At 47.6% G+C, this 14,761-nt stretch overlaps 1 protein-coding gene across 9 annotated transcripts in view; it reads left to right on the forward strand.

The window, feature by feature from the left end:
- LOC119970321 (barrier-to-autointegration factor-like) overlaps window positions 1–14,330 on the forward strand; it is a 52,628-nt gene extending 38,298 nt beyond the window's left edge. For all 9 annotated transcript variants that reach the window (XM_038804743.1, XM_038804780.1, XM_038804772.1 and 6 more), the window contains one exon: window positions 13,979–14,330. In XM_038804743.1, coding sequence (XP_038660671.1) covers window positions 13,979–14,125 — 147 coding nt within the window. In that variant the 3' untranslated portion in view covers window positions 14,126–14,330. The remainder of the gene's footprint in view (window positions 1–13,978) is intronic.
- The last annotated feature ends 431 nt before the right edge of the window (window positions 14,331–14,761 follow it).

A 14,761-nucleotide genomic window follows, 5' to 3' on the forward strand; every position in this document is an offset into this window, starting at 1 on the left:
TTTGTCAGGAGTGCAGCTGATGACTAATGGTGTGCTTCAGGGATCGATGTTGGGGCCACAACCTTTCACAACATACAGTAATGATCTGGAAGAAGGAACTGAGGGCACTGTTGCTAAGTTTGCAGATGATACAAAGATATGCAGAGGGACAGGTAGTATTGAGGAAGCAGGGGGGGCTGCAGAAGGACTTGGACAAGTTAGGAGAGTGGGCAAAGTAGCAGATGAAATACACTATAGAAAAGTGAGGTTTTTTTTAGAATTTACAAAGAAAATTACAGCACAGGAACAGGCCCTTCGGCCCTCCCAGCCTGCGCCGATCCAGATCCTTTATCTAAACCTGTCTCCTATTTTCCAAGGTCTACTTCCCTCTGTTGCCGCCCGTTCATATACCTGTCTAGATGCCTCTTAAATGATGCTATTGTGCCCGCCTCTACCACCTCCGCTGGTAAAGCGTTCCAGGCACCCACCACCCTCTGCGTAAAAGACTTTCCACGCACATTTCCCTTAAACTTTCCCCCTCTCACCTTGAAATCGTGACCCCTTGTAACTGACACCCCCACTCTTGGAAAAAGCTTGTTGCTATCCACCCTGTCCATACCTATCATTATTTTGTATACCTCAATCAGGTCCCCCCTCAACCTCCGTCTTTCCAACGAAAACAATCCTAATCTACTCAACCTTTCTTCATAGCTAGCACCCTCCATACCAGGCAACATCCTGGTCAACATCCTGGTGAACCTCCTCTGCACCCTCTCCAAAGCATCCACATCCTTCTGGTAATGTGGCGACCAGAACTTCATGCAGTATTCCAAATGTGGCCTAACCAAAGTCCTATACAACTGTAACATGACCTGCCTACTCTTGTACTCAATACCCCGTCCGATGAAGGCAAGCATGCTGTATGCCTTCTTGACCACTCTATCAACCTGCGTTGCCACCTTCAGGGTACAATGGACCTGAACTCCCAGATCTCTCTGTACATCAACTTTCCCCAGGACCCTTCCATTGACCATTTTGTCCGCTCTTGAATTTGATCTTCCAAAATGCATCACCTCGCATTTGCCTGGATTGAACTCCATCTGCCATTTCTCTGCCCAACTCTCCAATCTATCAATATTTTGTTGTATTCTCTGACAGTCCTCCTCGCTATCTGCAACTCCACCAATCTTAGTATCATCTGCAAACTTGCTAATCAGACCACCTCTACCTTCCTCCAGGTCATTTATGTAGATCACAAACAACAGTGGTCCGAGCACGGATCCCTGTGGAACACCACTAGTCACCCTTCTCCATTTTGAGACACTCCCTTCCACCACTACACTCTGTCTCCTGTTGCCCAGCCAGTTCTTTATCCATCTAGCTAGTACACCCTGAACCCCATACAACTTCACTTTTGCCATCAACTTGCCATGGGAAACCTTATCAAACTCCTTACTAAAGTCCATGTATATGACATCTACAGCCCTTCCCTCATCAATGAACTTTGTCACTTCCTCAAAGAATTCTATTAGGTTTGTAAGACATGACCTTCCTTGCACAAAACCATGCTGCCTATCACTGATAAGTCTATTTTCTTCCAGATGTGAATAGATCCTATCCCTCAGTATCTTCTTCAACAGTTTGCCTACCACTGACGTCAAGCTCACAGGTCTGTAATTCCCTGGATTTTCCCTGCTACCCTTCTTAAACAAAGGGACAACATTAGCAATTCTCCAGTCCTCCGGGACCTCACCCGTGCTCAAGGATGCTGCAAAGATATCTGTTAAGGCCCCAGCTATTTCGACCCTCGCTTCCCTCAGTAACCTGGGATAGATCCCATCCGATCCTGGGGACTTGTCCACCTTAATGTCTTTTAGAATACCCAAAACTTCCCCTTTCCGTATAACAACTTGACCTAGAGTATTTAAGCATCCATCGCTAGCCTCAACATCCGTCTTATCCCCCTCCTTTGTGAATACCGATGAAAGTACTCATTAAGAATCTCACCCATTTCCTCCGTGTCCACGCATAAATTCCCTCTCTTGTCTTTGAGTGGGCCAATCCTTTCCCTAGTTACCCTCTTGCTCCTTACATACGAATAAAAGGCGTTGGGATTTTCCTTAACCCTGTTAGCCAAAGATATTTCATGACCCCTTTTAGCCCTTTTATTGCGCGTTTGAGATTCGTCCTACTTTCCCGATATTCCTCCAAAGCTTCATCAGTTTTGAGTCGCCTCGATCTTACATATGCTTCCTTTTTCATCTCAGCTAGTCTCACAATTTCACCCGTCATCCATGGTTCCTAATCGTGCCATTTCTATCTCTCATTTTCACAGGAACATATCTGTCCTGCACTCTAATCAACCTTTCCTTAAAAGACTCCCACATTTCAAATGTGGATTTACCCTTAAACAGCTGCTCCCAATCCACATTCCCTAGCTCCTGCCGAATTTTGTTATACTCTGCCTTTCCCCAATTTAGCACTCTTCCTTCCAGACCACTCTTGTCATTGTCCATGAGTATTCTAAAACTTACGGAATTGTGATCGCTATTCCCAAAGTAATCACCGACTGAAACATCAACCACCTGGCCGGGATCATTCCCCAATACCAGGTCCAGTATGACCCCTTCCCGAGTTGGACTATTTACATACTGCTCTAAAAAAACTCTCCTGGATGCTCCTTACAAACTCTGCTCCATCTACGCCTCCAACACTACACAAATCCCATTCGATGTTGGGGAAGTTAAAATCTCCCATCACAACCACCCTATTGCTCCTACATTTTTCTATAATCTGTCTGCATATTTGTTCCTCTACTTCATGCTCACTTTTGGGAGGCCTGTAGTAAAGTCCCAACAATGTTACTGCAGCCTTCCTATTTCTTAGCTCCACCCATATTGCCTCAGTGCTCGAATCCTCTATCGTGCCCTCCTTAATCACAGCTGTGATATCATCTCTGACGAGTAATGCAACTCCTCCACCCCTTCTACCTCCCTCTCTATCCCTCCTGAAGCATCTATACCCTGGGATATTCAGTTGCCAGTCCTGCCCTTCCCTCAACCAAGTCTCAGTAATACCAATAACATCATATTCCCAGGTACTGATCCAAGCCCTAAGTTCATCTGCCTTACCTGCTACACTTCTCGCATTAAAACAAATGCACGACAGACCACCTGTCCCTTTGCGTTCATCATCTCTTCCCTGTCGACTCTGCCCCTTAATCACATGGAGTTTATTATCTCGTACCTTACCGGCTTTAGTTGCTGCTTCTTTACTGACCTCTAACTTCCTAATCTGGTTCCCATCCCCCTGCCACATTAGTTTAAAACCTCCCCAACAGTGTTAGCAAAAGCACCCCCTAGGACATTGGTTCCAGCCCTGCCCAGGTGTAGACCATCCGTTTTGTAATGGTCCCACTGCCCCCAGAACCAGTTCCAATGTCCCAAAAATCTGAACCCCTCCCTCCTGCACCATCTCTCAAGCCACGTATTCATACTGACTATTCTTGAATTTCGAATCTGACTGTCCCGTGGCACAGGTAGCAATCCTGAGATTACTACCTTTGAGGTCCTACTTTTTAACTTATCTCCTAACTCCCTAAATTCTGATTGTAGGACCTCATCCTTTTTTTTACCTATATCGTTGGTGCCTATATGCACCACGACAACTGGCTGTTCACCCTCCCCCTTTAGTATGTCCTGCAGCCGATCGGAGACATCCCTGACCCGAGCACCCGGGAGGCAATATACCATTCGGAGTCTTGTTTTCAACCACAGAAACGCCTGTCTACTCCCCTTACAATTATATCCCCTATGACTATAGCCCTGCCAGCCTTTTTCCCGCCCTTCTGTGCAGCAGAGCCAGCCACGGTGCCATGAGCCTGGCTACTACTGCCTTCCGCTGGTGAGTCATCTCCCCCAACAGTATCCAAAACGGTATACCTGTTTTGGAGGGAGATGACCGCAGGGGACACCTGCACTGCCTTCCTGCTCTTTCTCTGCCTTTTGGTCACCCATTCCCTGTCTCCCTCACCAATCCTAATCTGCGGTGTGACCAACTCACTGAACGTGCTATCCACGACCTCCTCAGCATCGCGGATGCTCAAAAGTGAGTCCATCCGCAGCTCCAGAGCCGTCATGCGGTCTAACAGGCGCTGCAGCTGGACACACTTCGCGCACATGAAGGAGTCGGACATCGGCCGCGTCCCTAAACTGCCACATTGAGCACGAGGAGCATAACACGGGTCTGGGATCTCCTGCCATTTTTAACCTTTACCATAACTGACTACAAACTATACTATCAAATAATTAATAAGTGAAAGGAACAAAGATTTTACTTACCAATCACAATACTTACCAAAACACGAAGAGTTAAATTTCTCCCAGCTGCTGCTAATTGGAGCACTTTCCTTACCAGCCAATCAGATCTCTGCTTTGCTGTGATGTCGCTCTTTAATGAAGCCTCGCCCTGTCTCTCCGCTCTTTAATGAAGTCTCGCCCTGTCTCTCCACGCTCTTTAATGAGATTTCACCCCTGTCTCTCCGCTCTTTACTGAAGCCTCGCCCCTGTCTCTCCGCTCTTTAATGAAGCCTCGCCCCTGTCTCTCCGCGCTCTTTAATGAAGTTTCGCCCCTGTCTCTCCGCGCTCTTTAATGAAGTTTCGCCCCTGTCTCTCTGCTCTTTAATGAAGCCTCGCCCCTGTCTCTCCGCGCTCTTTAATGAAGTTTCGCCCCTGTCTCTCCGCTCTTTAATGAAGCCTCGCCCCTGTCTCTCCGCTCTCTTTAATGAAGCCTCGCCCCTGTCTCTCCGCACTCTTTAATGAAGCCTCACCCCTGTGCAGAAGGAGGCCATTCAGCCCATCGAGTCTGCACCGACCCTTGGAAAGAGCACCCTACACTTATCCCAGTAACCCAATCTAACCTTTTTGCACACTTAAGGGAATTTAACGTGGCCAATCTACCTAACCTGGAGGACTTCTGGTGGCGGCCATAGAGGAGTAGGTCGCACATTTGACAGCTCCCACCTGTGACGGACTTTTGGATTTTTTTCTCCCCTTTTTTCCGGATTTTATGGGATAAATCGGGGAAGAGTGAGACAGTAAGGAGAAATCCCCCTCCAGTGTATGGAGAATAAGGCCAGAAGTGGCTGTGCGAGAAGACAAAGTTCTACAAGGAAGACGCGAGCAGAGCTGGTAACACGGGAAAGCATGGTGGAGAAGCAGGGCCGCGGGGAGACGGCACAGTGGTCGACGGGGCAACTGGTGAAGTTTTTTGAAGATTGCTTCGCCAAGCTTGAGAAGGACGCGCTGGACCCGATCAAGGCTTCGATTGGTCAGGTGGTGCAAAATCAAGAAATCCATGGACGTGCGATCCAAGAGGTGGATAAAGGTGTCCGAGCACGAGGAATACCTAACCGTGCTGGAGACCAAGGTGGAGATGATGAATGACCACCAGAAAAGAATGAAGGAGAAGCTGGAGGACCTGGAGAACAGGTCCAGGACGCAGATCCTGAGACTCGTCGGCCTCCCTGAAGGCAGTGAAAGATTGGATGGGAGGGCCTATGTGACAAACATGCTGGAGAAGTTGATGGGGACTGAGGTGTTCCTTCGGCCCTTGGAAGTGGACAGAGCGCACAGAGCCCTTGTGAAGAAGCCCCGAATGAACGAGCTGCCGAGGGCGATGGTGGTACGTTTGCACTGATTCCTTGACAAGGAACATGTTCTGCGGTGGGCCAAGAAAGAACGGAGCAGTGGTGGGAGAATTGTGAGCTGTGTATTTATCAAGACCTGGGCGTGGATTTGGCCAAGGGGCAAGCTGGGTTTAGTGGGGCAGCACTATTTTTAAGAACTGGGTGAAGTTCGGGATATTGTACCCAGCCCTTCTGTGGGTCACATATGCGGTACGGGATTTTTACTTCAAAACACCAGACGATGTATTGACTTCCATCAAGTGAAAAAGACTAGATGTGAACTAAAGACACTGAATCCTTGGAGAGTATTGTAGTGGTGATTTGTTGACAATCACTATTGTGCTGGTTTGAATAAGTAATGATATGTGCATTAAGGGGCTGCTTCGATGGCTAAAGTTAACTTTGTCTTACTGGGAGGTGGGGGGGGGTGGTTTCTGTGGTTGTTTTTCCACTGTCTTTTCTGATGTTTGTTTAGTAGGAATGTGACGCTTTGAATATGTTTGTCCAAGTGGGGGGCAATGGGAAAGAACAATGGGGAGACAGACTGTTTGGTGCATGGGTGGGAGCTATCAAGTCAGCGTGATCAGCTGACTCACAGTAGCACAGTGGGGGCGAGCAGGTGTTAAGCTGGAGCTTGATATGGGGGGTTGGTTGGGTGGGGGGGGGCTGCGTTGCTGACGGGAGGAACTGTTACTAGGGGACAAATGGCAGGTCGGGGATGGCGAATGCCCGAGGGGGGGCTCGAGGAGGCCGGGGACGCGAGCTGGAGGCTGGCCTAAAAAGGGTGATGGCTAGTTGGCCGGGGGGTGGGGATCTTAATCAACAAACGAGTGGCATTAGAGGCAGGGGAAATCGTGTCAGACACGGAGGGTAGGTACATAATGGTGAGTGGGAAGCTGGAGAAGGTGCGGGTGGTACTCGTGAACGTATATGCTCCGAATTGGGACAATGTGGAATTTATGAGGCGGGTGTTAGGTAAGATCCCAGACTTAGAGTCACATAACCTGATTATGGGAGGAGATTTTAACACAGTCATTGTTCCGGAATTGGACCGGTCAAAATCCAGGACAGGGAGGGTGCCAGCCACGGCAAAGGAATTGAAGGGGTTTATGGAACAGATGGGGAGAGTAGACCCATGAAGGTTTGCACGGCCAAGGGCGAAGAAGTTTCCTTTTTTCTCCCATGTCCACAAGGTATACTCCCACATCAACTTTTTTGTTCTGAGCAGGGCTCTAATACTGGTGGTGGATACTGAGTACTCAGCAATCGCAGCGTCGGAACCTGCCCCATATTGGGTGGATCTACGGGTTAGTTTGGAGAGAGGACAACGCCAGCTATGGAGGCTGGATGTGGGGATGTTAGCGGACGAAGCGATCTGTAGTCCATCCAGAACTACCTGGAAACAGTGGTCAGAGGGGAATTAATCTCGATACGGGCCCACAGAGAAAAGGCGGAACGGGCTGAGAGGGATAGGTTAGGTTGAGGCGATACTCCATGTGGACAGGAGATATTGGGAGGCCCTGGACACGGGGCTACTGAGGGAGTGGAGAAGGTTACAGCTGGAATTTGGGCTGTTGACTACAGGGAAAGCGATGGAACAGCTGAGAAAGGCAAGGGGGGTGATTTATGAGAATGGGGAAAAGGCAAGCAGAATGTTAGCGCACCAGCTCAGAAATAGGGAGGCGGCCAGGGAGATAGGGAGAGTAGAGGTGGTATTACGGTCCTGGACCCAGTGGGAATGAATGAGGTGTTTCAGGACTTTTAGAGCAAATTATATGAGTCGGAACCCCCGGCTGGGGTGGAGGGGATGAGGCAGTTTTTGGGTCAATTTCTCTACTGAATGTGGACGCCAAACTGCTGGGTAAGATACTGGCCACAAGGATAGAGGACTGTGTCCCAGGGGTGATAGGGGAAGACCAGACGGGATTTGTAAAGGGCAGGCAACTCGAGGCCAATGTTCAAAGGCTTTTAAATGTTATTATGATGCCCTCAGAAAGAGGGGAGATGGAGGTGGCGGTAGCGATGGATGCGGAGAAGGCTTTCGATCGGGTGGAGTGGGATTACCTGTGGGAGGCGCTGGGAAGGTTTGGGTTTGGTGAGGGCTTCATTGACTGGGTGCGGTTGCTCTATCAGGCACCAGTAGCGAGTGTGCGTACAAGTTGGCTGAGGTCGGGGTATTTTAAACTACACTGAAGGCGGTGCGCCAACTGAGACGAGCAAGGGATGCAGTTTATGAACATGGAGATAAGGTATGTTAGCAGGTCAGCTCTGGAGGGAGACAGCGGCAAGGGAAATTCTTCAGGTGAGGGAAAAGGCAGGGAAATAGGTGGTGGCTCCAGAGCGGATTAACAATGTTTTAGAGGAGTTTTATGAGAGGTTGTACAGGTCAGAGCCACCCAGGGAAGACTGTGAGATGCAGGAATTTCTAGATGGGTTGGAGTACCCGAGGTTAGGGGAGGGGACAGGGCTACATTAGAAGGAGCACTAGTGGAGCAGGAGATAAAGGATGCGATTGGGAGGATGCAGTCCGGGAAGGTGGCAGGGCCGGATGGGTTTCCGGTGGAATATTATAAAAAATTCAAGGATAAGTTGGCACCCCTGATGGTGGGGATGTTTGAAGAGGCGATAGGGAACGGGATGCTGCCACAAACCTTGGGGCAGGCATTGATTTCACTGTTGCTAAAAAAAAGATAAGGATCCGACGGAGTGTGGGTCGTATAGGCCCATATTACTTCTGATTGTGGACGCAAAAGTATTGGCGAAGGTACTGGCGAGTAGGCTGGAGGCGTGCCTCCCGAAGGTGATAGGTGAGGATCAGATGGGGTTCGTGAAAGGGAGGCAGCGGTTTTCAAACATTAGGAGGGTTTTGAACGTCGTTATGGCACCGGCAGAAGGGAAGGAAACAGAGATGGTTGTGGCATTGGACGCTGAGAAGGCGTTTGACCGGGTAGAATGGGGGTACCTGTTGGCAGTTCTGGAGCAATTTGGGATTGGACCAAGATTTGTGAACTGGGTAAAACTATTAAATAAGGAGCCGAAGGCGAGTGTCCACACAAACAATATCAGCTCGAGATACTTTTCTCTCCATCGTGGGACAAGGCAGGGATGTCTTATGTCCCCCCTGCTGTTTGCACTTGCGATTGAGCCATTGGCCATCGCATTAAGAAGTTCGGGAGCATGGAAAGGAATAGTGCGGGGCGGCGATAGAGCATAGGGTGTCCTTATATGCCGACGACTTGCTGCTATATGTGTTGGAACCGAGTGTGTCGATAGGAGGAATATTGGAGCTACTGCGAGTATTTGACTCTTTCTCGGGATACAAGCTGAACCTAGACAAGAGTGAGTATTTTGTGGTGTCTCGGCTGGGGGTGGGGGCAGGGGTGGGGGGACTGCCATTCTATAAGGCAGGGACTCATTTTAGGTATCTGGGGGTGCAGGTTGCCCGGGAGTGGGGGAGGCTTTGCAGATACAACACCATTAGTTTAGTGGGGAGAGTGAAAGCCGATCTGGCGAGGTGGGATGGTCTCCCTCTGTCACTGGCGGATCGGGTATAGGCGGTTAAAATGAACGTGTTGCTGCGATTTCTGTTTATTTTTCAATGCCTGCCGATTTTCATGCCAAAAGCTTTTTTCAGGGAGATTGAGGGAAGGATTACATCGTTCATAAGGGGAGGGAAGGTGGCCAGAGTGAGAAAGGTGATGCTACAGAGGGAAAGGCAGGCAGGGGTTTTGGGTCTCCTGAACCTGATGTACTAACACTGGGCGGCGAATGTGGAGAAGGTGCGGAGCTGGGTCAGAGGGGTTGATTCCCAGTGGGTCAGAATGGAGGAGAGTTTGTGCAGGGGGTTGGACTGAAACTACTAGCAACAGCGCCGCTCCCGATAGCTCTGGGAAAATACTCAAGGAGTCTGGTAATAGTAGCTTCATTGAAAATCTGGAGGCAGTTTCGCCAACACTTCGGTTTGGGGGCCGGATCAAGGGAAATGCCATTTCGGGGGAACCACAGATTTGAGCCAGGGAAGTGGGATGGAAGTTTTCGGAAATGGGAAGAGAAGGGGATTAAGACGCTAAAAGATTTGTTTCTTAGGGGTCAGTTTGCAGGATTGAAGGAGCTGGAAGCGAAGTATGGGCTGGAGCAGGGAGAAATGTTTAGATACATGCAGGTTCGGGATTTTGCCAGGAAGGAGATACTGAGCTTCCTGGAGGGACCGGCCTCCACATTGCTGGAGGAGGTGCTGACGACGAGGGGACTGGAGAAGGGTAGTGTCAGCGGTGTACGGAGCTATTTTGGAAGAGGATAAGGCACCACTGGAAGGGATCAAAGCAAAGTGGGAGGAAGAATTGGGAGAGGTTATAGAGGAGGAGGTCTGGTGTGAGGTGCTCCAGAGAGTAAATGCCTCCACCTCATGCGAGGTTGACTGGGTGGTATATAGAGTGCACCTCACGAGGGCGAGGATGAGCCGATTCTTTGACAATAAGCGATTTTCATTTTCATTTCATTTTCAAGTTTGGGAGCACTGATGAAATGAAAATCGCTTATTGTCACGAGTAGGCTTCAATGAAGTTACTGTGAAAAGCCCCTAGTCGCCACATTCCGGCGCCTGTCCGGGGAGGCTGGTACGGGAATCGAACCGTGCTGCTGGCCTGCTTGGTCTGCTTTATAAGCCAGCTATTTAGCCTTGTGAGCTAAACCAGCCCCTATATAACGGAAGATAACGGAACCTCTTCTTTTCTCGCTGGCTCGATACTCCACAAGTCCGGTGGTGGTGGCGGCTCTGAGAATCTGGGGGCAGTGGATGAGGTATAAGAGAGGGGAGGGAGCCGATTTATAATAAACATCGGTTTGTACCGGGTATGCTAGATGGTGGGTTCTGGAGATGGCAAAGGTCAGGAATTAGGAGGATGGGGGATCTATTTGTAGACGGGAGCTTCCCCAGCTTGAAAGCTTTGGTGGATAAATTTGAATTGCCAGCAGGGAATGGGTTTAGGTACCTGCAGGTGCGAGACTTCTTGAGAAGGCAGGTTCCGGCTTTCCCGCTGCTGCCGCCACAGAGGATACAGGACAGAGTCGTCTCCAGTACCTGGGTGGGAGAGGGGAAGGTATCAAATATTTACCAGGAACTTTTTGAATTCGAGGAAACACCGGTGGAGGAGCGTAAGGGCAAGTGGGAAGACGAGCTAGGAGGAGAGATAGAGGCGCGTCTGTGGACGGATGCCCTAAGCAGGGTTAATACATCCTCATCATGTGCCAGGCTTAGCCTGATCCAATTCAAGGTAGTCCACTGGGCACACATGATGGTGGCCTGGATGAGCAAGTTTTTTTTAGGTAGAGGACAGGTATGCGAGGTGCGTGGGAAGCCCAGCAAATCGTGCCCACATGTTTTGGGCATGCCCGAAGCTCAGAGGGTTTTGGCAGAGTTTCGCTAAGGCAATGTCCTTGGTACGGGTGGTGCCGAATCCAGAGGTGGCGATCTTTGGAGTGTCAGAAGAGCCGGGAGTTCAGGGGGCGAAAGAGACCAATGTCTTGGCCGGAGACGGGCCTTATTAATGTGGATGGACTCGAAGCCCCCGAATGTAGAGACCTGGGTTAGTGACATGGCTGGTTTCTCAGTCTTGAGAAAATAAAGTTCTCCTTAAGAGGGTCAATGGTTGGGTTCACCCGGAGGTGGCAGCCGTTCGTCGACTTTCTCCGGGAAAATTAAAATGTCAGCAGAAGCAGAATTCCAAAGTGGGGCCGGATTGTTGTTTTTTGGTTGGGGTGTGTGGAGAAGATTGTGATAGGGGTGGAAATGTTTATTGTGCCATGTTTATGTCACTGTGAGTGTTATTATTATAAAAACTTCCAAATATCCTGATAAAAATATTTTAAAAACAAAATCTACCTAACCTGCACCTTCTTGGACTGTGGGAGGAAACCGGAGCACCTGGAGGAAACCCACACAGACACGCGGAGAACGTGCAGACTCTCAACAGACAGTGATCAAGCTAGGAATCGAACTTGGGATCCTGGAGCTGTGAAGCATCTGTTCTAACCACTGTGCTACCGTGCCGCCCTCTTGTTCAATTTGGGAGGAAAAGGCTCAGAAAAACAAAGGGACTATTTGGAGTATTGTGAGCAGCTTTGGGCTCTATATCTAAGGAAGGATGTGCTGACCTTGGAACGGGTCCAGAGGAGGCTCACAAGAATGATCCCTGGAATGAAGAGCTCGTCATATGAGTGGCGGTTATGGACTCTGGGCCTGTATACGTTGGATTTTAGATGGATGAGGGATGTCTTATTGAAATTTACAGGATACTGAGAAGCCTAGATAGCGTAGACATGGAGAGGATGTTTCTGCTTGTAGGAAAAAATAGAACCCGAGGTCACAGCCTCAGACTGAAGGGACTATCCTTTAAAACTGAGATGAGGAGGAATTTCTTTACCAGAGGGTAGTGAATCTGTGGAACTCGTTGCCGCAGAAGGCTGTGGAGGCAAGTCACTTTAAGACAGAGATAGATAGATCCTTGATTAAAAAGGGGTTATGGGGAGAATGAGGATGATAAACATACAAGTCATGATTGAATGGCGGAGCAGACTCGATGGGCCGAATGACCTAATTCTGCTCCTATGACTTATGGGTCTTATAATTCCCTGTAAGGAATTTATTCGGTACTCCCAGTTTCCTTGTCTCCATTGCATCTGTTCTGACGATACCACCTTCAACTCCAAAGCCTCAGAAATGTCCTCCTTTTTCCTTAAGAGAGAATTTCCCTCTACCCTGGTTGGTAGGATTGTTACCCTATGTCCCATTTCCTGCACTTCTGCCCTCTCCTCTTTCCACCCTTCGAGAACTACAGTATGGTTCCCCTTGTCCTCACTTTCCACCCCACATTAAACAAATCATTCTCTATCATTTTTGTCACCACCTGCATGGTGCCACGATGAATTACATCTTCCCCTCCCCTTTCAGCATTTGGAAGGGACTGTTCTTTTCACTTGACCCACAGTTCTATCACACCCAAAACCTGTACCTCTTCCAATGCAAGCAAAAGAGAAGGAACACTGGCCCGTTTCACCACCTTCTTTCCCATAATGTGGAGCCTCAAACACTCCTTCCAGGTGAAACAGCGATTTGGTTATACTTCTTTCAATTTACTCTCCTGTATTTACTTGTAACGATGTCGTCTCTACACTGGAGAGAGCAAATGCAGATTGGACAATCATTTTGCTGAACATTTTCTGCAGTCTGCTAGAATGACACTGAGCTTCCATTTCAATTCTCTGTCCCACTTTGACCACTCTCTCCTCCACTTCCTACAATGTTTTAATAGCAACAACTTGTAACTATATAGCATTTATAATATGGTAGAATGTCTCTCACTCCACCCCTATACTGCCTCCAAACTAATATTTGGGCCATTAACTGTTTCTCTTTCACTGATATTGTCTGGTGTGCTGCGTATTTCTAGAATCCGCAGTATTTTGCCTTTGTTAAGGAGCAGAAGGATCTGGGGTACAGATTCACAAGCAGCAATGTAGATTGATAAGATATAAAAGAAAGCAAAGGCATTCATTTCTCTAAGGTTAGAATTGAAAAGCAGAGAAGGCGTGTTAAACTTGTATAAAATTTTGGTTAGACTACACTTGGAGGACTGTGATTAGTTCTGGACTCCACATTATACAAAGATTTAGGGAAACTGGTGAAGGTGCAAAAAACTATTTACCAGAATGATACCAAAACTAAGAAGTATTACTACTATTAGGAAAGATTGAACAGGCTGGGGCCCTTTTATCTAGAAAAGCAAAGACTGATAGAAATCCTTAAGATTATGAGAGTTTGAAACAGTGAAAATGGTTTTACTTGCAGGCAAGAGCAGATTGGGAGATAACAAATATAAGATAGTCACCAACAGATTGAATAGGGAATTTGGGGGGAACCCCTTTACCCAAAGTGGTTAAAATGGAACTTGCGACCACAAGGAGTAGTAGGGTGAAGAGCATGGATACACTATAGAAGAGCTAGATAAGTGCATAAGAAAGCAATAATAAAAGAATATGTTGATGAGGCTATGTGAAGAAGGGTGGAAGGTGGCTTGTGGGTGCAAGCACCACCATATGTGTGTTGAGCTAAATAACTTGTTTCTGTGCAGTATGTACATAAAACATTTATGTACAGAGATATTCATGGTTACAATTGTCACTGCAACCTGCTATGACTGTCATACACATTGGTGTTTGTCTGTACATTTCATACACAGACATTAAACTCTACATAAATTAAACCGTAATGCACTTACTGTAAGAAATTTACTATTTTTCTTTTCTCTTTTTCAGGCATATGTAGTGTTAGGCCAGTTCCTTGTTTTGAGAAAGGATGACGAATTGTTTAATGATTGGTTGAAAGACATCTGTGGAGCCAACAGCAAACAAGCTGGACAGTGCACCACTTGTTTACAAGAATGGTGCAATGCCTTCCTGTAGTTAATATTTTTGTCCAAAGCATGTATCGATCTAGGTTAAAGAAATGTGTTGCAGACTAACACCAATTTTCCCATGCTTGCTAAAGCTTATCTTAAGCATATTTCACAACTTACGATCCAGTTTAAATAATTGTTTTGTAGACAAATCAATTCTACATGCAATATCAGTCCTCTGATACAGGCTTCAATAAATGCTTTTGGCCAAACTTGTCTGTGTGCCCTTGCTCTTATAAAGAAAATAAGGAAAAAAAGCTCAGCATAAATTAGCCATAAAACTAGTAATCTAAAAAAAGGTTAAGGGAAAAGTGAGATACTATAACTGAAAATAACCTGTTTTCCAATGAGGAATGTTGACTTTTAACCATCATTGTGTATATTTTTAAAATAAATTTAGAGTGCCCAATTATTTTGTTTCCCAATTCAGCGGCAATTTACACTGCACATCTTTGAGTTGTGGGGGTAAAACCCCATGCAGACACGGGGAGAATGTGCAAACCCCACATGGACAGTGAGCCAGGGCCTGGATTGTCCTCGGGGCCATGAGGCAGCAGTGCTAACCATTGTGCCACCCATTATCATTATGTATTTTAAATATTTAGGGCAGAATCCATCCTTTACAAAAGGAAAGTATACAAAC

The sequence above is a fragment of the Scyliorhinus canicula genome, chromosome 1 (assembly GCF_902713615.1).
Source record: "Scyliorhinus canicula chromosome 1, sScyCan1.1, whole genome shotgun sequence".
Classification (NCBI taxonomy): domain Eukaryota; kingdom Metazoa; phylum Chordata; class Chondrichthyes; order Carcharhiniformes; family Scyliorhinidae; genus Scyliorhinus; species Scyliorhinus canicula.